The 24318-nt window shown below is 35.8% G+C and overlaps 1 protein-coding gene across 3 annotated transcripts in view; it reads right to left on the reverse strand.

Moving 5' to 3' along the window:
* Positions 1 to 386: 386 nt before the first annotated feature.
* The window catches only part of MAP3K2 (mitogen-activated protein kinase kinase kinase 2), a 50558-nt gene continuing 26626 nt past the window's right edge, over positions 387 to 24318 (reverse strand). For 2 of the 3 annotated variants that reach the window (XM_085584215.1, XM_021526171.3), the window contains exons 4-17: positions 24000 to 24040; positions 21554 to 21653; positions 19698 to 19811; positions 18992 to 19091; positions 17944 to 18074; positions 15860 to 15939; positions 13911 to 13978; positions 11745 to 11840; positions 9193 to 9399; positions 8320 to 8468; positions 6377 to 6508; positions 5101 to 5230; positions 3894 to 4071; positions 387 to 2194 (exon numbers count right to left, since the gene is read on the reverse strand). In XM_085584215.1, coding sequence (XP_085440341.1) covers positions 1969 to 2194; positions 3894 to 4071; positions 5101 to 5230; positions 6377 to 6508; positions 8320 to 8468; positions 9193 to 9399; positions 11745 to 11840; positions 13911 to 13978; positions 15860 to 15939; positions 17944 to 18074; positions 18992 to 19091; positions 19698 to 19811; positions 21554 to 21653; positions 24000 to 24040 — 1752 coding nt within the window. In that variant the 3' untranslated portion in view covers positions 387 to 1968. The remainder of the gene's footprint in view (positions 2195 to 3893; positions 4072 to 5100; positions 5231 to 6376; positions 6509 to 8319; positions 8469 to 9192; positions 9400 to 11744; positions 11841 to 13910; positions 13979 to 15859; positions 15940 to 17943; positions 18075 to 18991; positions 19092 to 19697; positions 19812 to 21553; positions 21654 to 23999; positions 24041 to 24318) is intronic. The other variant, XM_021526172.3, reaches the window with a different exon arrangement.

The raw sequence follows: 24318 nt of genomic DNA on the forward strand, positions 1-24318 counted from the left end.
ACCCTGACTGAGAAAATTATAAGATGGGTAAAATGCTCACAGAAGCTGAAGAAGTCACAACTCTCAGTCTCTGGAGAGATGGCCAAAAAAAAGTCATTCTTACTCCATTACAGGTAAAGTGATTAGGATAGATCCATACTCCTGCTTATGCTCTGGTAAAACAAATGGAATTCAGCAGAATAAATTCAGAAATCTCATATGTGAGTGACTGTGGGAATGGGAAAGCTTATTGTTCTGTCTCCATGATTTTCATAGTCCTGATAGTCCTCTAAAGATGCAGAACAGGTAGAGCCTTGTCAGACTAGACAGGGGTCACAGTACCAGCCTGCTCTGTCTTTAACAAACAATAAAAGCAAGCAATGAATTACCCAAAACAGTAAACATAATTTCAATTCTGTCATCCAATAGTTTATTTCCAAATGCCCCTTTAAATTATCTAAGTTCTGTTCTTCTACAAAAATATGAGAGTCTGATTTTTCTGTTGTGAAAGGACAGTTATTCACTACACCTGATCAGTACCTGGGCTTCTCAACTGAGAAGCAATATTTCAGATTTTTACTTCTTTTATTATGCTCTTTCAGAAATATAAAAAGTAATTAATGTACACTTTATGACAGTTGGAAATCTGACAAACACCACTCTGGATTATCAGGCTGGAATAATCACACTCCTGTTATTTAATTGCTGGCTCTCTCTGCACTTTTGGCCTGTTCTTTGTACAGTTTTCTGTGCTGTGCCTCCTTCTTCATAGGATACATCAGTGCAACTTTATTAAAAATATAACTGGAATCTTAGCTTTCTCAGTTACTCATTCCTGATTTTACGAGATGTCTGACTTTATTTCAGGAATTGGCAACGCATCCTAGATGACTGACCTGCATTACTAAACTAAGTTTTTTTAGTGCAGAATGGGAAGAATTCTATTATTCAGGCACTTGATGTTGACATACATTCCATCCTAGCGCCTCTCAACAGCTTTGCAAATATTTCTTATAGCTCATTCTGAATCCAGTAACTCATATACTGCACAAGGATTAGTCATTCCCTTTCCCCTGCAGCCATTCATGAGACTGTGGAGGAGAACTGACCCTCAACATCAGTATTTTTTTATCAGCTAAGATAACTGTCTCCCTCGAAGCTTATGCAACAGAGGTTCTCTTTGGCAGGTAGAGCAGGAGTCATTCTCCTAACTATTTACATCCAATAGCTGACTTTTGTCTAGCATGGGAAATTTCTCCTTTGCAGTATAGTAGTTTCTAGGAGTCTGGGCCCATAATCTGTTTACCTGTAATTATTTTCATATTAAGATAATACAGTAATTCTACACCAAAACCTCTAACTAGTACATCAGTTCTGAGTCATTTTTGTTATTTTCTTTTGGTCACATAGAAGTACCAGCTAGACATGCTGCTATACAAAGAGTTCCAAGTTCTTCCAGCTTCATCAATTAACTCTCAGAACCACATGTTCCTGCTTAAACTGTACATTCCAGAAACTGATTAAATGCTAAAATATAGTAAGAACTTAGAACTCTCTGCTGCAAGTACCTACAATATATATAAGAATCACATAGAAGTAACCTTCATGTCCTTTAGCTGCATGTCTATTTTTCCCTGCACCCTGAGTCAGTCAGCGGTGGCAGAAAAAGTCACACAGTTCCTGACTGTCCAAGCATTTGTAATTTTTTTCCTCTTTAAATAAGGAACAAATATGTACTAAAGTGCTTTATCTACATCAACCACATCAGTACATTATAGAAACAAAAAGTTCTAGTCCTGGTGGGAGCAGGGGAGAGAAGATTCTCATTTTAGATACAAATTTTAGATTGTTTACATAAGTGAAACAAAGATTCAAGAGAATATTCTCTCTCTTGTCTTTTTTCTCCTTTTTCTTTGTAAAAAATAAAAAATAAAAGTGCAGTCAAATAGAAAATAAATGCAGTAGATGCAAGCTGAGTTGAGGCAGGTGTTAGTGATAGTGTGCAAATGTGTGTCTTAGCAGTTCATCTGCAAACGGTCGCAGCTTGGCCTCGATAAAAATCCGTTTCAAGAAATCCCGAGCGTGGTCGGAGATGTGAGGAGGGAGCTGGGGGTTGGTTGGCTGAGTGGCAATTTTAAAGATGGCAGCCATGGCTTCAAACTCTGCCCATGGGGGCTTCTCAGTGAGCATTTCTACCACTGTGCAACCTACACTCCTGAAACAGAGGCAGAAGTGAAACAGCAGGTTACAACAGAGTCATGCCCTTCCAGGAAAACAAGAAATAGCAGAGAGAGACCAAAATATCACAAACAAGCAGGATCCACGTAACACTAGAGAGTAACTTCAGCATGAAACAAGCATTGGAAAAAAACAGCACGTACTGCTGTACCTTTATCTCAGAGTTACACAAATCACTACCTATGTCTCTACTTCACTACTTCCCTGGGCTGAAAGCCACTACCTCAGTGAGGGGATAATTACTTATTTATCCAGGCAATACCAACTCTGGTAGAGCACTGCCAGCATTAGTGGTCAGCAGGCCACGCACTCAGCACTGCACTTGGAAGCTTTCCTGTTCCTTGAGGCTGAACAGAAATGCAAAGCATCAGGAAAGCTCTGTGCATGCCATGTGTGTTGCCAGCTCATTAGAAATGCACAAGTGAATGCACAATTCACCAGTGAATCGTGTGCAAACATAATATGGTAGCTGAACAAAAGAACAAAAGCCCTACTTCAAGGTATCTTCTCTCTTAGTAAAGGATACTAAAAATATACTTAGATTGACAAACAAAATTTTAAGATCCTAAACAAAGATTGTTTAAAGAATTTAGGAAGGCAGCAGGGCATACATATGGCCAGAAAAACTTTGTTCTGGAAGTCCTTAAAGATCAGCATTTTCCAATAACAAGTGAACAATACTGCAAAATGGATAGGGCTAGATTAATTTCCCAATTCTTAGAAAGTTTCAGTGTTTTTCAAGATACTTGCAAGAAGTTTTGTGCTTAAACAGATATACATTGCTTTACACAATAAGGATTTACTGACTGACAGCTGTCTAACTTCAGTATTTTTTCTTAAGTTTCCACCAAAAAACACACCTTTTTTTCTTCAAATTTGAACAAGTCAGCTTCTTGATATAAGGTTGACCTATTTTTCATGTATTACTAAATAATCTGAAGTAGCCAAATTAATTTCCCAGAGGGTAAAAGTATTGCCACTGCTTGGATACAACGTAGTTCCTTTTTAAACACACGGTATTACTACTCCAGCCCATCTGCTGCTGCCTGCCCATTACTGCAGATTCACAGGTCAGCTGCAGTGCAAAGAATCTCATTGCCAAAGTCATCTGTCCACTGGGCTGGAGCCATGTCAGACTGTTGCATATATGATTCACTAAACTTCATGTTTGCAAATTACCTTTCCCTCCTAGTTCTATGTATTTAATAACAACTTAAATCAAATTGTTTTTTGATACTCCCTTTTAAATGTAGCAAATTCACTCTTAAGTGTTCAACTTTTAGAGGAGCAGCATTTTATTTTCTGCCTTGCATCAACGGTATTTTGGTGTTGAAGTTTCATTACAACACACTGACTGAACTGAGGTTTCAAAGCTTCACATATTGCTTTCAGTCAGTACCTCTTCAGAACTAACAAAGAGTTTGATAATCTTAACTTCATGCAAGGTCAGTTGAAAGGATTCTCTCATGATCTCTAAAATGATGGGCTGAGAAATTGCTATGTGAAAAATTAAATTTCAGTGTAAAGGCTCTCCAAATATGACTGTCAGTGTTAACATTTGTCACCTTTTCCAGCTTAAATCCCAGGATGAAACACAGCAGCTTCAGATAACAAACACCTACTCTCTGTTGAAAATGAAATGACACTTTTCAGTAGAGAAGGGGTTTTTAACATACCAGATGTCTGCTTTTCTGCCGTACCCTTCTCCACTAATAACTTCGGGACTCATCCAGTAGGGAGTTCCTGTGACAGACTTCATTCCCGTACCAGACAGACAGATAGTCTGCAGTCTTTTGCTGGCACCAAAGTCACCAAGCTTCACATTGCCTGCTGAATCCCTCAGGATATTTGCTCCTGGAAGGAAGGGAATACAGCATTACCTTCATGAAAGACTCAAGGCTTTGGCATGGGAAACAGTAACAGAAGTTTGGATTCAGTGACATAATTCAACATCAACCTAGGATTTCAAGCCAGAGAATTTACTTTCTCTGCTCATTCCTACTAGTCTATTCTGGAGTTCAGAAAATAATGAATTGCACACATTGGTTTGCATCCTAGGCCTCTTCCATGAAGGGGCAGTCCCTTTGTAAAGCCCTCCTGACAAAACCAGGAATGTGCCATACCTGGGAAATTAAAATAAATGGGAAAGGAATTTCCACACAACTGAAAATGTCTCCATGCTATTTTAAAGCAACACCTCAAACTGTGTTACAGACTTATTCAAAACTTATCTGCACAACATATACAAATTGACTGTGGTATCTCAACCTGCTTTGGAACAAAACACTTTTGATACAAAGTAACAGAAAAATATTAGGGACTACAACAGCATTGTGTTCAACGCACCTATTCTGCACATCGCCATCTTCCTACATATTCACACCTTGCTTATGCAACACTTGCAAATCACCTGCACCTATCTACAGAAAGGAAATGTTGCACCAGGCTTCCAAGCAGTAAAATGGAAGAAGTCTGATCAGGCAAGTCACTTCTGCCAGTCACTTCTTGTACCAGTGAAGTGCTGGGTAATTTCTACATAAACAGTGAAACAAAAGTCGGTGAATCTAAACTTTAGTCACAGTGCTTTGTTCTGCACATTCTATTTCTAAAGCTATTAATAGTGAAGTAAAATCAAAGGAATTTATCCTGCTTGTTTTACAGATGAAGACTAAACAAATATTGCCAGAACTCTGCTAGAACATCACAAAGTTGCTTATTTTTCCCTCCCCCACTTACAACAGTGACAAGACTAAAAAATGGAAAGCAATCACACTGATTTTAAGTCAGTATTTTGGTATTTCAAACTTAATTGCATTTCAGTGCTTCACATAAGATTAGAAAAGGATCAGTAACAAAGAGCACTATGCACAGAACTCTCATTACCTTTAATATCTCGATGGACAATCATATTACTGTGCAAATAGTGAACTCCTTCCAAAATCTGCCGTGTGTATTTACGAGTCACATTCTCTGTGAGTGCTCCATATGATTTCAATTGATCTTTGATGGAACCCTATGGCAAAGAAGCATAAAACACTAACACTTCTAGAATTCAACTGAAATTCAATTAAATTTGTGCCTGAAACATAGACATTTAAAATTACAATTCTTTTTGATTTAACCTTAAAACTTGCAAGCAGCTGAATAGTTCCAGTCCAGTGTAAAGAAACACAGCACCCCCAAACATTTTAATGGGTAAGTGGTGACATTCAGGATGGACATAACACATGCTCTTTGTGTTAGCTTGTACTCAGAAAAAAACATTGTCAAGTAAAAAACCACCATGTACTACAGAATGGTGCTTTAGGTAAAAATTAGAGGTAAGAAAATTTTAGCTTAAAATAAGATTAAATCAAAACTTCTTCAAAAATAGTTTTGCAACTATTTTTGTATGACTTGTCTTTGTCACATGGAGTTACAAACTGCTAAGATTACTTCTGTCACTTCTCCAAATCTCAGAAGAATTCAAGATGTCCCACAAAACAAGACCCAGAACTCAAAAAAAAAGGAAGCAAACAAAAAACACACCACCACCAAGAAAACAATGCCCAGACACTGCTTTTCCCCTCTGGAGTCCCATAGTAAGTAGACTGCTGTAACTATTCAGAAATACAGAGCCTCTGTTTTTACAGGAGCACATTTTGTTTAGCTCTGCTGACCCCACTAGGTGAGAAAATGAAAACCTACAGTTTTCTGACCTTATAATATTTCCTAGCAAAGACGAAGAACAGCAGTTCAGCATGTCCTAGGCGCCACACAAGAAGTAAACACCAAGATTATTTTCTGTATGCTCTTACTCCCATCCCTATATTTCAGCTACTTTTTGTTTTCCAGAAATACTTGAAGCATGGCAAAACAAAACAGTAAGAGTCAGGGAGATTTAAGAGTTTACTAATATACTAATATTATCTTTTCAAAGACATTGCCAAGCACCACTTAAGCCAAAACCAAACACAAAGAGCTTTCATATGAACCACTGTAATTCTGAAAACTCAAGCAACCAATGGAAAAGACAGGAGGTTGCAAGCAGTTGTCAGTACCCATCTTTGATTGTTTTAATTTGGACAGTTTAAAATATCTTTTATGCAAAGCTGAATGCTTGGGTGCTCATAACCCTGCACACAATCAATGGCTAAAGTGGATGAGCTCTCTTGCTTACCCCAGGCATGTACTCCATGAATATTGAGAGTGTCCTTTCAGGTGGGTCTCTCAAGAAGCCATAATACTGAACAATTCGTTCATGCAGCAGATTTTTCAGCAACTGAATCTCACACTCAAGTGCATTTACTTCCTGAAAGGACAAAACAGGACAGATTTACATGCTTGATGTAGTAAAACTAAGATTTTGGATTTGAATGTTTTCAAGCAGAGCAGTGCATACATATTAAAGTATTATGCAAACTAAGTAACAAAATACTCCTACAGTTAAATGTAAAGTTTTTGCATTTTATAGCAAAAAAATATCAATGTTAAATTGAGGTAATTAAAACCAACCAAAACTATGTCTTTTCTATACATTATCTTTAGGATGATTTTGCTGCTTTTCCATTGTTTCTCTTTTCTTGAAGTTACGTTTATTTCAGAGCACAGCAGATATCAATATGTTCATGAGGTCAGTGATCCTTATGCAACATGTCATAAGCCTCCAGTTGGGTAAAAAAACAACTAACAAAACACAGAAAACCACCCCACACTTTAATCTTTGTGGTGGAATAATTAGCAAAGGTTAATTCTTAACTTTTCCAGGATGATAGACTATACTTTAAAAATGCCTTTGTGTACCACTTAATATTGTAATAATGAAATGCAACAAAGGACAACAGTAACAGCTGGTGTTTTCTCTAGAGCCATCTAAAATACTACAAATTTTGCAAACGTGAAGTAAGATATTTTGAAATGAACTGTACAATTAGATGTTGGAAAAATACTAATCCACAAATTGAAACTTGACTAGATTCCAAATTTCACCTACAAGTTTTTTATCAAGACCTGAATTTTTATCTGTCGTAGCCTTGTTATGGATACCCTCCTACTTCCAAGATTAGAAAGAAAAATAGATTTTTTTTTTACACACAGAGGCACATAGTACTACAAAATGCTATGATAAATGAGTTCACAAAACTGTTGCTTCTGGAGAGATACCACCATATTTTAACATTTCCAAAACATAGTGAGTTGTTCTGTTACACATTTTAAAGAAGTAGCAACAACTATACTAGGAATCTACAGCACAAATGATTATTGACTTTTTCTTTGATCCTATACCACTAATAGCAGCAACTATAACTGGCAGCCACTCAATTCTGCAATCACGCTTACACCCATTGTTTCCCTGACCTTGCTCCCCACAGTGCAGAATGCAGTCATAATGTAAGGAAAGTAACAATTCTCTTCCTGTCCCGTAAAAAGTAGCAAGTAGGGTTTGGGAAAAAAGAAATAACATATTGGTGCTACATTTAAATTGTTTATCTCCTTCAGCATTTAAAGACAGACAAGTTTAATTTTACAGAGAGAATAAACTAACAAGGAAACTTGTGCTCTTTAGGGAGAAACACAGTGTATAACAGCAGCTAGTCTTGATGCACAACGTCTAAAAGAAACAAACCCCCTGCCCCCCACACACACATAGAAATACCTCCAAAAAAAGATGAAAAAATACTTAAGAATCTCAAACTGTCTTAATAGCCAAAACAAATTTCTTTAAGACAATTTATTTTCAGTAACACTTATATTAATACAGCTATTTCTGCCTAAAAATGTAATTTCTTCCAATTTCTGTTAGCATAACTAATTATCTATTTCAGAGCACACACTTTGTAATAGATTGTTTGATTTTAGAGACTGAGACAGCACCAAATCAAATTATGCATCTTCACAGCATAAGGATCTGTCTGAAAATTAAAAAATGTGATGTAATATTAAAATCAGGTAAGCAGACTAATTATCTATGGTACAAACAAAATGGAATTCCTAACAAGGACATGGTTTCCTAACACCACATGGTTTAAAACATGTTCATCCTGTTCAAGGAAAGGAACGTGAATCTGGTCTAGAACACACCAGCAGAAGCCTTTTCCAAGGTCTCTCTTTGGTATCTCTTACCTTGCTGGTTTCTGGACTATCGGGATCAAACTGAACTTGTTTAACAGCCAGCTCTCTTCCAGTGTCAGCATCGTAACACAGATATACTCTGCCAAATGCACCTTGACCCAGTAGTTTACCAAGTCTCCAGTTAGTTGGAGCTCGTGGTGCTGAAAATATAAGTATGTTTTGGTTTTCAAATGAGCTTGTTATTCAGCTGATCGAGAAAAACTGGAATACACAGAAAATAATTTTTTAAAATTCTACTTTTTCAACAATAGAGACTGTGCGTCCTAAATCTCACCATATAAATTACAGAGATCAATAAAACTCCCTGTAAGATGGAAAACATTAGCTACTTAAATTTATTAATGAAACTTGTGGTAGAACTAGATATACTTAAAACAACTAGCAATAGTTAATCTGAAAAATAGAAAAATAATGTTAAGCAAACAACTTTCTTTTTAAAAAAAATAGAGGCATAATTACAAGGTATGATCTACTGAAGTCAACACAAAGTATATTTGCTCCTGAAACTGTAACACAAGTATGAAGCAGTACCACTAAAAATGTACAGTTTAACTGAAAACATGACCAACATCTGCAAAAATAAATAGTAATGCAACCTACAAAATCCGTCTCAGGTCCTAAAGAGTCTAAGAAATCACTTTTACAGCGTTTTGTTACCACAGATGTAAATTCCAATTGAAAGTCTACGTGAAGCTTGGCAATGTAAGCAATGAAAATACTGATGAGCATAGTCCTGACCTTTGCCTATTAGAGATAAAAACATGTTATTTAATGCCACATGTTTGGATGACATGCTAGGTTTTGACATGATATACTTGAAAAGTAAGAGTTTCACAGTGGGGTTCACAAAATGCCAGAACTTACAGCGGCTGGGTGGGCTGATGTCCATGACTGACAAGGTAGGATTGTCTATGTCACTGCCCCTCCTCCTCATTCGGTTATCTTCGTATTCCGGCGTAAAGACGCTGCTCCCACTGCTGGTGCTCAGCGAGTGATCAGTGGGACTGAAGCTAACCGGAGATCGGAAGTTGTTGCCCTGAGTCCTTCTGGCTCTTGGAAAAGTTTTACGACCTTCAATGATATACACAGAACACAAAAGTTACAGTACAAAAAGATGCTGCAATACAACATGTGCATGCAAATACTCTATGAGTTCTGTATCCTCTCATTCAGATCTGCCACAGCAGAGGATAGGATACAATCATCATGAAGTTTACTGGTTTAACTTTCCACCTAGAAGTAAACAAACATTCATCAAAGATGTATATAAGGACTAGAGAGAATCAAAATCTTTTGTTTAAAAAATGAAAACTGGGACCAGATTCTGGATTTTTTTCTGAAATGTAGGCTTGAAAAATGGAGACCTGTAAGAGGAGAAAAGATAATGCCGTGCCTCTGCTTTTATTGCTCTATTAAATGTGCAAATACCGTATTTCTGATATTTAGGAGAACAAAACACATGTTTACAATCTTGTAGTGCCCAAGCCAGCCTCTTCCTTCTGTAAACTAGAAAGAATTTAATTCAGAGAAAGACTGACACATGGAATCAACAGGAAGGCCACAAAAGTACTTTAAAAATCAAAACATAAGTAATACAAAATTTGGAGAATCAGAATAGAAAAAACAGAGCACTGATCTTCCACACGTTAATTACAACCAGATAGGACTAATACTCTTTATGTTAATCTATCTAGATAACACAACTATTTTTAGGATAGCATCTCTTGATTAATTTTCATCCTACAGAACTCAACAATAACTGAAGGAGTCTCTGATTCATTAGGTACTATACTGGAGGAGAAGTTCCCAGACAACTAAAGAAAGCAGATAAAATACTTTTGAAATAGTAGACTCAGACTTATATACTAGCCTGGACAATTTAAATTCCAAGAAAGAGATGCAAACAAGCTAGTAAGCAGTTTTATTGACATTGAAAAAATAAAAATGTAATAAACCACTCATAATTGGTTTGTCTCATGTAGCTAATCCAATTTTCCCTTTTCAATGGGACATTCTCACAAGCCAACTCATAAAGTGTTGCAGACCATCTTACTATGTAGATTATACTCAAGAAAGATTCAGAGCAGTTACCAGTAATTTCTCATCAAAGGGGAAGTGGACATCCCCAGCAATTTATGTTCAGTCAACTTCCATGCACTATTTTAATTTATAATGTACATATGATGGAATATGATGGAACTTAACACACTGAAATATTGCAGATGACATCATCTTAAGTGTAGCTGAAAGTCCATTTAAAGATAAAAATAAAAAATGAAAAAAATGATATAGGAAAATGTAACCAAAGACTGAAGAGAAAGTCAGAATGGTGACCAGAAGGTAGGGTCATTTTGCAATATATTAATGTATTGCTACATACCAAGTTCTGCTTATATCCTGTGTTATACATAAAGCGGCCATGAGAAAAGCCTCAGCTGGGGCAGAAGAAGAAAACTAAGGCAAGAAACCAGGTATGTGTGTGATGCTATATAAGGGCAATGACCAATTCTTCACTGTGTTAAAACAGAGTAACTTGTTAATATTTTCATTTGGAGGAAAAATGTCTTGGGAGAGAGAAAGGTAAGTTATAAGATAAGCTATCCTGGAAGCTGGTAGCATAAAGGAATTGAGTATGTCTTCTGTTGAAGTCAATTTAGAGTTTACTTGAAATTCAGTGCAACAAATCACTGCCTCTTTAAATCTTGCCTTAGAGCAAGGGACTAGACTTTGCAGCGCCTCAGGTTGATATTTCTGTGAGTCCTGTAACATAATTCCATTTATTGCTCTTTACATTCCACACTGCAAGTAAAGCCATCTTGTCTTGGGACACATTTCTTTGTAACTCTTCTTAACTAGTGTTTGACACACCCTGAAGTATGAAAATTATTCAGCTGCTCCTCTCTACTTCCTTTAGAAATTTAACACATTTTAAATTTATATCAATTACTGTCCAAACCAGTTTTGTGGACACATTAGCAGGTGCTGCCTTGCATTCCAAAAATTTATTTCACCAACTAATTCTCAGTTTACATCACTTCTCTTAAATTTTATTTACTCTTTTAATCCAAGAAACTGTCTTAAAGTAAAGCAAGACATTACAAACAGACATACCTACTTCAGGTAGAAAAGGGTTACAAAGGTCAGAAACTTATACTGTATGGCTTGTGTGTGGCCAAAGATAGCAAATATTTCCACAGTTGTACATATGAGTCAGGAATTCAGTAATCTGTAACTTTACCAGAGATAAAACTGCTTAGAGGTTTTATCAATCATTAGAAGCTTAGCAAGTGAGTTTGGGGAAAGAATTTAAGCTTTCAATTTTGTCAATGTTTTCACTTAATTTCATTAAGGTCTTACAACTTTATTCATGTTTCCTGATGAGAAAAATAGATTAATAAAACTGTTGCAGTTCTTACCATCATTGTAGTCTTGTTGATGAAATGAAATATGATATCTTCTGGGATAAGTCCCCCCCTTTCCAAATTTCTCAAATATTGGGATATCATACTCTACTAGAAAATAAAATGATTCATTTCAAAATTTAAAATGTGACAAAAGCATGCTGAACTAAACACTTTGGTAATATAAACTTACAATGGACAAACGTATATGAAGGGTTGAAGCAACAGAGGAAAAAGATTTATAGAACAAAATCACACAACTCACAAGAACTAAAAGGACTTCAGTCAAAAGTCCCAAAGAATCAAGAATTCAACAGCTTGAGTGGTTTGTAACCTCTTGCTTAAAAGAATGTTGGAGAATGGCCGAATGCCTGATTAATCCAGTTTTAAAAATACTTTATAGAGGAGAAACTATTCCAAAGAATATAATTTAAAGTTGTATAAATATGAAAAACCGGTGAATGAGTCAACACAGCTTGAATTACTAAAACACATTCAAAAGATCCTCTTTTAAAAGTTATGAGAGAAAAGTGTAAGATAAGGGATCAAATCCCTCATGCATATGTAATTGGTTAGAAGATAAGTACATAAGGGAGGAAACAGTCAACAGTCCACAGGAATCTGGGCTAAAACTCATGCAGTTTAATTATCCATGAATTCTCTGTACAGAACAGGGAACAGGGAGGTGACAAAAATCACTTTTGAGAAATAAAACCAAGAGAATCTTTAGAGAAAGCCCTTAAGAGGCAACGTGACTGGACAATAAAGTTGTAGGTTAAATTCAGTGTAGGCTTCTGTAAAGGTTTGTGATAGAGACTTCTAAAAAAGCAGCAGCTGAACTCTGCATTAGCTGAGAAGAAAATTAAATGCTGTAAGATACACTGAACAAAGTTTTGGTGTACTCAATTTCAAAGAATTCAGAAAAACTGGAAATTATTCAGAAGCACAGAGATGATCAAAGATCCCAATTGCTCCTCCTTAAGGAATGTAGGCCTCTATATACAAAAAAAGCAACAGCTCAAAGGGAGCAAAGAGGTCCATAAAAAAACCAAACCAAACAAAAAAATCCACTGGAAAAACAGGAACAGAAAAAAAAAAAGCCTTAAAAAAGTTACAAAGCACATACTTCTTCATAAAACACAGTAAATTGCACAACCTTCTGTTGCAACCTACAGCTCATGCTGAGAGTTTATACAAGTTGAAATAGGGACAAGAAAAATTTGTGGAAGGAAAAAATTCTATCAAATCACAAAGAACATCTTGCATTTACAGAACCCTTGAGCAATACAGGACTAGGAATATATTTTGAGACAGGAACATTGCACACCCCTCTGTATAAGCCCAGTACTGGTGGTGGCAGAAGGAAAGACTAGGTCAGATGGACATTTTTTTATGCTTCTGTTACTTTTCAAATCATGAAAATAAATATTGAATATGGAATTAATGATTGCTGCCAATCCCACTGTTAACATACCAGAACACGGAATGGGAAAAAAACCCAACAAATCCCAATAAAAAATACTGCAAGATGATCTTACTAGAAAAGTAACTTTTATGAACACACATAAACTAGATTAGGATTATACAAAAGGCAAAGTAATTTCTGACATTTCCAACTCTTTTGGTACTTGTCTCTGCCACCTAAATGCTACTTACATACAGTTTTAGTTTAATTTTATTTAAAAGTGGTGCAATCTATTGAGCACTCTAGAATTCTAAAAAGAAAAAACTCACCATCACAGACTTACCTGGATAAAGCTTCAAAATCAAAATAAAAAGAAGCTTCAAAATATGTAACAGACTGAAGAAACACAAGGCCCTTTTGATTTATTGGAAACTAATTATCATTCAACAGCAAAGTTTTGTAGTGAGCCATGACTGTGAGAAGACACTTCAGAACACTTTCAAGGTTACCCACTGCACTTTGCATCCTGAGCCCTGCACAACAACTTAGATTCGAGCCAGAGTATTGTATGAAGAAACATTAGTGGTGATGATTAACTTAGAGGCACAGCTCTCCATCCTTTTGCTCTGCAGTGCTTTCAAATACAGAAGTCATGAGCACTTCAAAGTGATACTTATTTCACTTATTTCTCCAATGTGAACATGCCTTCTAAGCCCTATTATTTGCAAGAGGAGCAGTTCTGGAAAGCTAGTGTGTCTTCAGAGATTTTTGCCTACCTGAGAATTCTTGATGATTATCTGGATAGCTCTGTGCTCTTGGCATCCGAGACTTGGGATAGTTGTCCCTGGAAGAGTAAAAATACACAGAATCTAAAAACTGCTGTTAATCCAGACTTAAGCTTACTGTCATCTTATTGATGAAAAGCCACTGCTATACAGATTGCTGCACCAGTTTACAAACATGGAACTCAATTCTGAAACTCAGTTCTAGTAGGTAACTGTAACAATTAAGGATCAGCAACAATGGAAAAGCTTGCTTATTGAGCTGAATGTAGGTAAGAAAGCAACAGACTCTGTTAATGAGCAATGATATTAGTAAAAACACAAATTATCACAAGTACAGCCACAAAGGAACATTGTTATGCTTAACACCTTTATGGCTGAACACAAAGGTTTATAGACTGGCAAAATCAGTTATACAGACTACAAAAACTCTTGAGGAAATTTAACCAAAGAAATGGAGAACCTTTTAATGAGGAAAAACATTTCCTCTTCTCTCCATGAAAGTCATAGGATTAAGAGAGTGATTTTATTGAGTTACAGAATGATGAAGAATTTTTTGGTTCTTACATGATCACATTGTTTCTTACCTACAGTTGGTATGTAACTCCCAGCCACCAAAAGGAATGGATGGGATTGCCAGTCAGAGCAATCGATAACAGTTTATTTCCATAAACATACCAAAACAGTGTCCTCCTTTTTCTGGTAAGAATTTCTCTAATGGGTAACAGAAGCTAAATGGAGACAGAAAACCTACATCTTTGTAGGAAATATTTAAATGGAAAAAAAAAAAAAAAAAGGAAAACAAACTAAGTAGAAGTGACAAATTAAGTAAATAAAAACAACCAAAAAAAAGTTTTGAAGAAGAAATATGAATTGCATTAAGTTTGCTTTGTTTCCCCTTCTTCCACTCACTCCTACCCCACAAAAACCCTAAATTTGGCAAATAGATAAAATTTATTTTCAATGGAGCTACATTAAATACTGTGTACGTATAACCTACTACACTAAAACCACAAAGTACTTTTCATGTTTATTGTCTTCTTGCTTGTGAAATGCAGACTTATTAAACTCAAAACTGTATTTGTTAGACCAAATCTATTTGTATCCTCAAACCACATCTTCTCAAATGAAATAGTACTACCGAATAGTACAGCTCTGATTAATTGCCACAGGCAGTGACCTCCAACTCTTCACCTTTCTACCAGTTAAATATTTTATTAGCAGTTTTATTAGTTTCACAGTTTGAAATAAACAAAGAGGAATCTGCACATTAAACCCAAGGTTATTTGCCTGACCATCATAAACCAAACAGGAGTATGTTCTACTTGACTTGGCTGGCGGACAGTGACCCCCTCAAAACACAGGGGCCTCCTCAGAGGTCAAACCAAAAGACCCCCCACAGCACATACTGTCTCTCCTGCTGACTGGCGGGCTTGAACAAAAAAAAATCAGTTGAAAGTTTGCAACAGGAACAAGGGGAGGTAATTGCAAAATAAAGAAAGGGATTGCCTGTTGAAGCCACTAAATTATTCTACCCTCCTTCTTGAATTGGGTACCCCATACTCTGGCAAAGGAAAGCCTACTTCATATGGCAGTGCCTAAGAACTCTAAATTTAATGGAGTGGCTCACTGCCAGGGTATATACAACACCCATGTGAAAGACCTAGCAACATATAGTAAAAACCTTCAGTACATTTTTCTAGGACCTTAAATCTAAATTCTTGTGGTTTAAATACAAATTACTGGAAAAAAAAATGCGCTAGAGTATTTTCCATGTATTAGTAAGCAATTAAGTTTCAATAAGCTTTTATAAACATTCTATAACTTACAAAGGAATTTCTGGAAGAAGTACTGCCACTTGAGAGGAGTTGCATTTTACAACTGAGACATTATGCAATCTAATAAAGATAAATAATTAAATAATGAATGTAAATAATTTTTACCCATCTAATGGGCTGTCAAGCGAGGGACAGCTTCCCGAGCCAGAGTTTTCAGGACTGCTCAAAGACAATGGATCCAGCATCTAATAAATAATAAACAGAGGAACATCAACAACTTCAAGGTTTTTTTTTTAAAATTTTTTTTTTCTAAATAGTTAAGGGATTTGCTATGAAACAGCTAATAATAAACAAATCCAAATCAGATATAAACTGGTAAAAAATAGAGTGGAAAGCTCATATGTTACCTTAAAATGAGCTCCTTGAGGAGGAGAGGAGAACTTACCCCTCCAATTTTTATGGTCTATGTTGTATCTTAAAGGTCCTGAGCCCCTACTTGGCCATACATCCATCAAAGACTTACTAAAGAAACAGTGTCCTGAAAGTGAGTTTGCACTCCACAAACTCAAACACTTAAATGAACTCTGTATTGGGGAGGACAACATCTACCACAGGTTCAGCATTTTTATTCCCCTTGTCTCGTGCTGAACAATATTGATTACCTTTCTAAGCCAGTGCTCTATGGACCAGCTGGCACCCCATGGGTTTTATCCAACCCCTCATCTCTTACAGAAAGTGTGGGGTCTGCAGTCAGAGTGCCAATAGCTGTGCTCAGGCAGATCAACAGCAGAGCAGAGCAAAACCCTGCACTCCCAAATTCCCTTCTTGTCTTTGTTGTGCAGGCTGTGACAGATAAAGGCAGCATGGCCAACATTTGCCAAGGTGATGTGGCAAGGTGGGGGGAGCAAACAGAATTTATGAGCCCACCACCCCAAACTGGCCCTTGAGGTTGCTTAGACTGAACAAACATGGCTTCTTAAGAAAGTAAAATTCATTAATTTAAACCTGCTGACAGCTCACACAGCAATGCATACATGACAGGTTATATATTTCTGGAATACTTAAGAGTGAATGGAGATCCCATGCTTCAGGGATCATCTGTCTGTCTGACCAGTCAGAGACCAGAAATTACTTTGCCCAAAAGTAACTATTTCACTGGAATGAATCCAGACCTGGCCTGGATCTGACCACATGGCTATGATAATGAATAGCCCTGCTCTGCAAAGTAGGATATTCAGTCCCTATTCTCAGCTCAGTCATTAAAATTGTGCAACAAATTGCACTATCCCCTTGCCTTTATTTTATCATCTGTCTCTCATTTAGTCAGCTCATAAAAACTGTTGCCTCTTGCCATTTGTACATACACTGCCAATGTCAACAACATTGAACTGATTTGTGTATGCAGCATTATTTTTCTTTCCTCCTTGAAACATCTCTTTCTCCATTGCCAATTCTGCAAGTAGTTACATTTCTGCTCCTTTTCCTGCTGTTTTGAAGGGCAATTTTTATATTCAGAGAGCAGGATTTTTATTTTGCTAAGTGTGCTGACATCCTACATTAATGCAGGTGAGTAAGAAGAAATAACATACATACATTTCACATCACAAAATAACATCACATTTATGACCTTTACCCACCAAAAAAGTGAATTTGAGAAGTCCTTCAGAGCTTATTTATACCAAGCCTACTGTCATCCCCTTGCCTCTACTTCAACACAGTACCTACCACCCAGAATCACAGAATATTCTGAGTTGGAAAGAACCCACAAGGATCATTGAATCCAACTCTCAAGTATCAACTGAGTCCAAATAATTCTGACAGATCCAAACTCTTTCTTAAAATCTCCTTTTAATTACCTGGAAAAGTTGTAAAGCTTGTCCTGCTTATATAACACTCTCAGTAAAATAAAGGGGCTTGTGTTTTCTAATGCTTTCCCATGGCATCTCTGCTGTTATTTGTATCTATCACTATCTCACTCAACTATCATGGCAATTAAGAATATTATCTTTCTCCTTGTAATAGCATATTTTAAAAATTGAAGAGACAGAGTAAAAAAAAAATAACCAGATTCTGCAAGATTGAGCAGCACAATTATTTCAACCTTTATCAAGGTTGAAACCAATCAAGTTTTATAGAGTTATCATAATTTTTTTTTGTTGTTCTTTCTAATAATTCCATATCCTTCTTGAACAGCAGTATTTAATAAATAAACTTAACAAAAACTTTAATTTCAATAATCACAGACGTACCTGATCCATACTTTCTGGAATGAATTCACCCTCACTGTTGATACTGGTGAAGGATCCATTTCGAGCCACCTGATGCAGCTCATCTGGAATGTACCCAGGGGGAGGTGAACTCCTATCACGAGTATTAGAACCTTAGGAAAAAAAAGGGCAGGTCAGAGTTTCTCCACTAACCCAGAATTCAAGGCTTTCTTCAAGTGCTTCACAGGCACTGAGCCTGCCTGGATCACTTCTTGCTTTGGGAATCCCCTAAATGCCTGTGCAATACAAGACTTAAGTATAGCATTTAAAATCTGCAATCCAGAAATTAGGAAAAATTTGGGGCAGAGTTGCCTCAATGACATTAAAGAGAATTTTCATTATACAGGAATAGAAATATTATTTGTTCACACATCTAGCTGAGTAAATTCCTTCTATTGAACAAGATCAAAATTCGATCTACCTATGTCAACTAATCCTTTTCATCCCTTGAGAATTTCAGTTTTTCTTTGTTGAATATTAAGTCTGTAAGAACACAAATACATATATTCATAATAAATGCATAATAATTTATTAAATTGTCTGGAAAATTATTCATTAAGCTCTCTAGCTTCATAACTAAATTTGGAAGTTAACATCACCCAACTTTAAAACATGATTAAGGTTACAAAAATCCCAAAATCAGTATGTTAAGCAAATGCTCACACAGCAAAAAAATATGGGGGTCCTAAACTGAGCAAGGAAACACATTGTCATATAAGCAGATTTTTCAGTAGCTCATTCCTGTATTGGAAAATAAAGGGGAGTACTAACATCAATTTTTTAGGTTACCTCAAAATAACTCTACATACAACTATTTATTTGTGGGGGGGTTTTGATAATTTTCTGTATTATATATATTTAAAACATTAAAACTTTTGTCTTAACATTCAAAATCCACTCCCCCAAATGCAAATTCTATAGCAGTCATTGATGAGTAGAAGAGACAGTCTGTGCTGACAGCAAAATTGTTATGAAGAGAAAATGACAAAAGACACTTCTACAATTAAAGCTATTGAAATGTGTGGCTTACCTATTACAGACAGTCGCCTTTTTCTCTCTGTCACAGCAAACACTGTATTATCTAAATCTTCCAGTGAGGGCACGGGTTCCACGTTATTTACACTTGGTGACTGAAAATTCGTAAGTATTACAACATGCAGTTACTACTTTACATTCCTGACAATGAAAATACTTTGTCAGCTTTATAGGCTTTGTGCAGTACATTCTGTTTTTTAAGCAGTCAAAAAGTAGCTTGGCAATTTACATCACAATTCATCTATTTTAGTAGCTCATTTGTAGTCTTTAAAATTAATTTTCAATATGCACGAGTACAAATTCTATGAATATCAATGGCATGATTTGTTAGATAGTACCAAAATATCTCAGCATTTCTGTAGACCACTAGTCTTTGCTACAACAAATATTGACCTTCCTACATATGACTTAAAGATCAGTTTCAAATAACTACCATTACATAAATTCTGCATTCTTTTTTTGTATCATTCTACTAAGGTTCACTTTTCTACCACTGTAGGGTAGGCAAACAAAAAGACAGGAACAGGATCTAGGAAAGACTTAAAAATGAATCACTACAAAATGCTAATGGATGCTTAAAGTGAAATGTAGAAGCAATCAGTATTATATTCAAAAGGGAAAATGCTATCTTTAAGAAAAGATACAAATTATATTTCATTTTGAAAACTGAGGAAAAAGGCATTCAGCATGTCTGCTCATACCTGTGTATTTCCATGTATTACAAGCAGTATCTTGAGACTCTTCATATGTACACTGCGATCAAGTAGTTCAACAGCTTTGTCCAGGTCATCCTGTGTGGTTAATGGAATTACAAGCTACAAAAAAAGGGGCAGAGTCTTAAAAGTCTTAAACAGGACAGAAGAAAGAAATGAGGAATTCAAGTGCAGAGAAACAAGAACAATCTTTCCTTTCATAGCAAACAGCTTGAAAATAAACCTTATTAAATGATGCCTTAGGTATCAAAAAGTCTGAAGTTCAACCTTAACTCTTCCTTTAGATTCCTCTACTAAGCAGAACAAGTCTTCACAAGAAGCAACCATTGTGTATATATAGAACTTAAATATCCAAAAGTTTCGTCAAAATGGGTACAATTGGGTCAATGCCTAAATTAACACAAATCTGTAAGACAAACAAAAGTCCAATTTTATAGAGTATAAAGCAGATTTTTGTATATCAAATGTTACAAATACACTTGTTTCAAGTTAATCACAAAAGTTAACAGAATTTCTCCACTGAAAACCAGTATTTGTTAAGGAAGATGTGATCCACGTGTAACAACTCAAGTCCTCACTAGAATCTTACTTGGATCTAATTAACTAGAATTAACTTGGCATACGTGTGTATCTTTAGAACTGAAAATTATGCCACTAACGGGCAGTTGAAATCTGAATTCCATAACAATGAAAATGGGGCACCTGTTTCAGGAGTGTAAATTACAGCTTCTGCTTGTAATAAAGGAAGAACAGAAATACATATTTTAAAATTTATTCTACTTGTAAACAGCCTCAGTCAATGATGCTTAAATACAGTGTTTTTATAAAAAAAGAGGTAGCATTGAGGAGGAAGATCTTGATAAAATGAAGAGTATGCTTATTTGTTACACTGAACTTTTAATACTAGTGACACATTATTACCATTGCATTTCTGAAGGGTGATGGATGATTTGCCAACTAGTGCAGAAGGTAAGAAGCAGAAAACCTTTCAAATGCCTAAAAATCTACCAGTGGAAAGAGCTGAGGCTAATGCATTATGAAGGGCCATTTCACCTGACCTTCCTAACATCTAAAAGCTTTCTGTTGAAATTCTTAATTTTGAGGATCAGTTTCACAGAAGTGTCTGACAATGTAATGAGTAACCAACAAACAGCCATCACTGGCATATTCTTCTGCAAAAATCCAGGGTAGATGCAGCAGTTACATTGTGCTTAACCAAGCACATGAATAAACCTTCATGCACTTTGCTGACTCAAGGTAAAAGCCAGATGTAATCTCTAAGAATGAATCCTGCATCTGTAAATACATTTGCTATTAATAATTCTATCCCTACTTCTAAAGGAAGTCAGAAGTAATATTGATCAGGCATAAGTGGCTTGACAGTGCTGGCCCTCTTACCAAGAAATCTTTGGCAACCAAACACTTTAGAGGAGCAACAGTTAAGCCTGGTTCTAGAATCTACACATTTTCTAAATACAGCATTGTAGCAATTACCTAACAAGATTAATCCTTAAAAGAAAATTACCTACAAGAAAGGATAAAAACTATTTCAAATTTAAAAAAAATGACAAATCTCAAAGAGGTAAAGAATTTCCCAAGGTCATTATGGAAGCATCATTATGACATAACACTACTCATTAAACATTTCATGCACTTCCTGCCTATCCTAATTCAGACAAGATATACATGTTTGAGAAAACACACATACAGACATTAGAAATCTAGGGTTTTTGTCACAGGAGCAAATTGGGTCACAGAAGTGGCTCCCACTTCTTACAAGAGCAAATTTTAGCCTTAAAATGATCAATGGCCAAGGCAAGAATTTTGAGGACACAGAATATTACCTCATTATTGCTGTAATGTAAATCCATAGTCTGTCCAAAAGCAACTTTAGCTTTAGCTGCAAGATCTTCAAGTTTAACAGGCCTCGGTAATTGCAGGATCCTGAAACACAATTTAAGTTATAAAGAATTTATGTCCATTACTTACAAAAATCTGGCAACTCATTACTTAAGAACTATCTCAGAAGTAAATTTACTACTAAACAGACTAAGTGGCTATACTATATTCCCTGTCCTCCTTATTTTGAGACTTCCAAAAAAGAAAGGCAGTAAAAAATCTAAAAGGGATAATCATACAGAATTACATGCCATTGTAGCTATTTTACTTGCTTAATGCTTTGCAAACCTCCATTTCTGATGGAAATTCTTAGAAACATCTACATTTTTCCACTTTAGAAAACTAACACAATGGAGTACCATAGGCTGACAAGCATAAGATTCAGAAGGGAATTACTCCTGCAGTCCCCATATTTTGGAAATCTGAAAGACTATCTTACCTGAGGAAGTTAACTAAATGTCACCATCTTTACCATAATAAACTACACATTCAAACTGCCCAGCCCATCACTAATTGTACTTCAAGTGTGCTCCTGTAAGAATGGTGCAGTTGTAGGCCAACAACTTAGATTTTCTTTTAACTCAATGTCCCATCAAACCAATTAGCTCAAACTGTGTATAACTAACCTTTTACTATAGAAAACCATTTCATTTTTGAGATACAACACCATTAAACAAAAAAGAGGTTTTAATAGGGACTAAGCTATCAAGGTACATTCAATTCACATTCAAAAAGAAAGAGCACTCAAATTCTGTGAAGTAGAAGAGTTAGCAAAGGGTACCTGCTCCTGTCATCAGTAGCTCAGTTAGTAGTATAGCAGTTTGGGGGACATTTTTTCTCACTGAAATGAGGCTAAAAACCAGGCCACTTCCACTTAAAAATTATTTTTTTAAAATAAAATCTTTTAAAAAATACCCTAAAAAACCAAACAAACCAACCCCCTCCGAATCCAACAAACACCAATTCTCACTTGTAGTTAAAAATTGGGGCAGCAAGCCTGCAACTCTACCTATCACACTACATGCTCCTTGGAACAAATTGCCATATTCACCACTGAAAGCAAGTCTGAAATCACTTCTCTTTTTCACTTCCCTTCTTAAAAATTAGCAAGAAAGCCATTGCATAATTTTTTTTCCTGCATGATTTCTTCCCTTAATCACTAGAGCTACACACTCAGGCAAACCAAAATACTGTAACTCATGCTGAGCAATGAGCCTAGGCTGCTCAGTACCCTTGGGCAAGCAGGCTGAAGTCACTTGGGACAGTTCATCACAGGCCTAAGCTCATGAGTATGAAAACTTGGCAAAGGTATCTTTCCATGCACTTACTTTATGCTTGTATTAATATTGAACTGGCTAACTTAGTCCACTGTGAAAGTAAAATATGATGAACTGCAAAATGCACCATCTGTGCAGACTGGCAGCACGTAAACATTCCTCCATTTTTAAATTCATGCTTCCTCTTACTTCACTAGAAATTGTTAGGTAGATGAGACCATAATTCTCAAAACCATCAAAAAAAACATATTCCCTCTAAATTATATAGAGAACTCAACCATTACTGATGCACTTTTTAATGTGGTGTTCAGAGAGCAATACTAAGGGCTGCCCAGAACTAGTATAGATTTTATTGAAGATAATTTTTAAAAAAGAATTTAATATTTCTCTTGAGAAATAGCATGCCCAGGATATTACTTTGGGTTTTTTTTTAAAGTATTTTCAAAGATCATATTCTATCATAATTTCTCTGTAAGTAGAATGAAATTTGATACTTCCAGAAAGAGGCAGGCAAAATGAATATAAACAAACCAGTTCTGCATGGAATTATACATCCAATTCTGTAAAAGCTTTTGAGCAGCCACCAGAGAAGAGATTATACAGAGACAGATGTTTGTATACTTTAAACAGGTGCATCATTCACCTCTCATAAACAAAATTTAAATAAATTTTAACTGATTAAATGAAAACAACCTGAGTCTAATAAATTTTCCAGTTACAGTTGTCAGACTGTAAGTACAATCCAAACTCCTCCTCTAGGTATTACAGTAACAATAAATTATCACACATTTATTACACACACAATGAAGGACAAAAATGTATTTTCTGGTCTATTCAAACTTGAGATCTATTTTAATGACTTAAGTAATTATTCAAAGCTACAAACATCTATCTGAAGAATAACCAAATGAAGGATACTACATTGGACAGTATGATATTTAGGTGTTTATGCATCCTTAGACCCACATTTTAAACAGTTAATTCTCTTAAAATTGTGTTCATAAAAAATTAAATTTAAGCTCAAACAAAAAAAACTTAGAGATCTGAAACACTTCAAACTGTATGACAGGAGCGTAACAAAACTATAAACAAGAAGACAATACTGTTTCTTTACCTTTTTTCACCTCGATGTTCAAATTTGACTCTAACATCATTCTGTAAGAAGACAGATAAAGGAAACACTATTAGTAGGTTATTACCTCTTTTGATGAAGTCCATGGACTCCTATTCAATACTCCTGCACTAGAACTAAATTCCATATTAATCTTCTGCCCTTTCCGATAGATCAAGTATTTTAATAAGCTGCTTCTGCTGAGGTATGTGATAGAGGCTTAAAGAGTTCAAGACCAAAAAGTGTTAAAAATAACTTGAAGTGTTAGAATACAAAAATATATTCTGAAGTGCAATGAATGCTTCTGTAAATAAACACATTG

This window comes from Lonchura striata, chromosome 7, assembly GCF_050655825.1.
Source record: "Lonchura striata isolate lonStrDom1 chromosome 7, ASM5065582v1, whole genome shotgun sequence".
NCBI classification, from domain to species: Eukaryota; Metazoa; Chordata; class Aves; order Passeriformes; family Estrildidae; genus Lonchura; species Lonchura striata.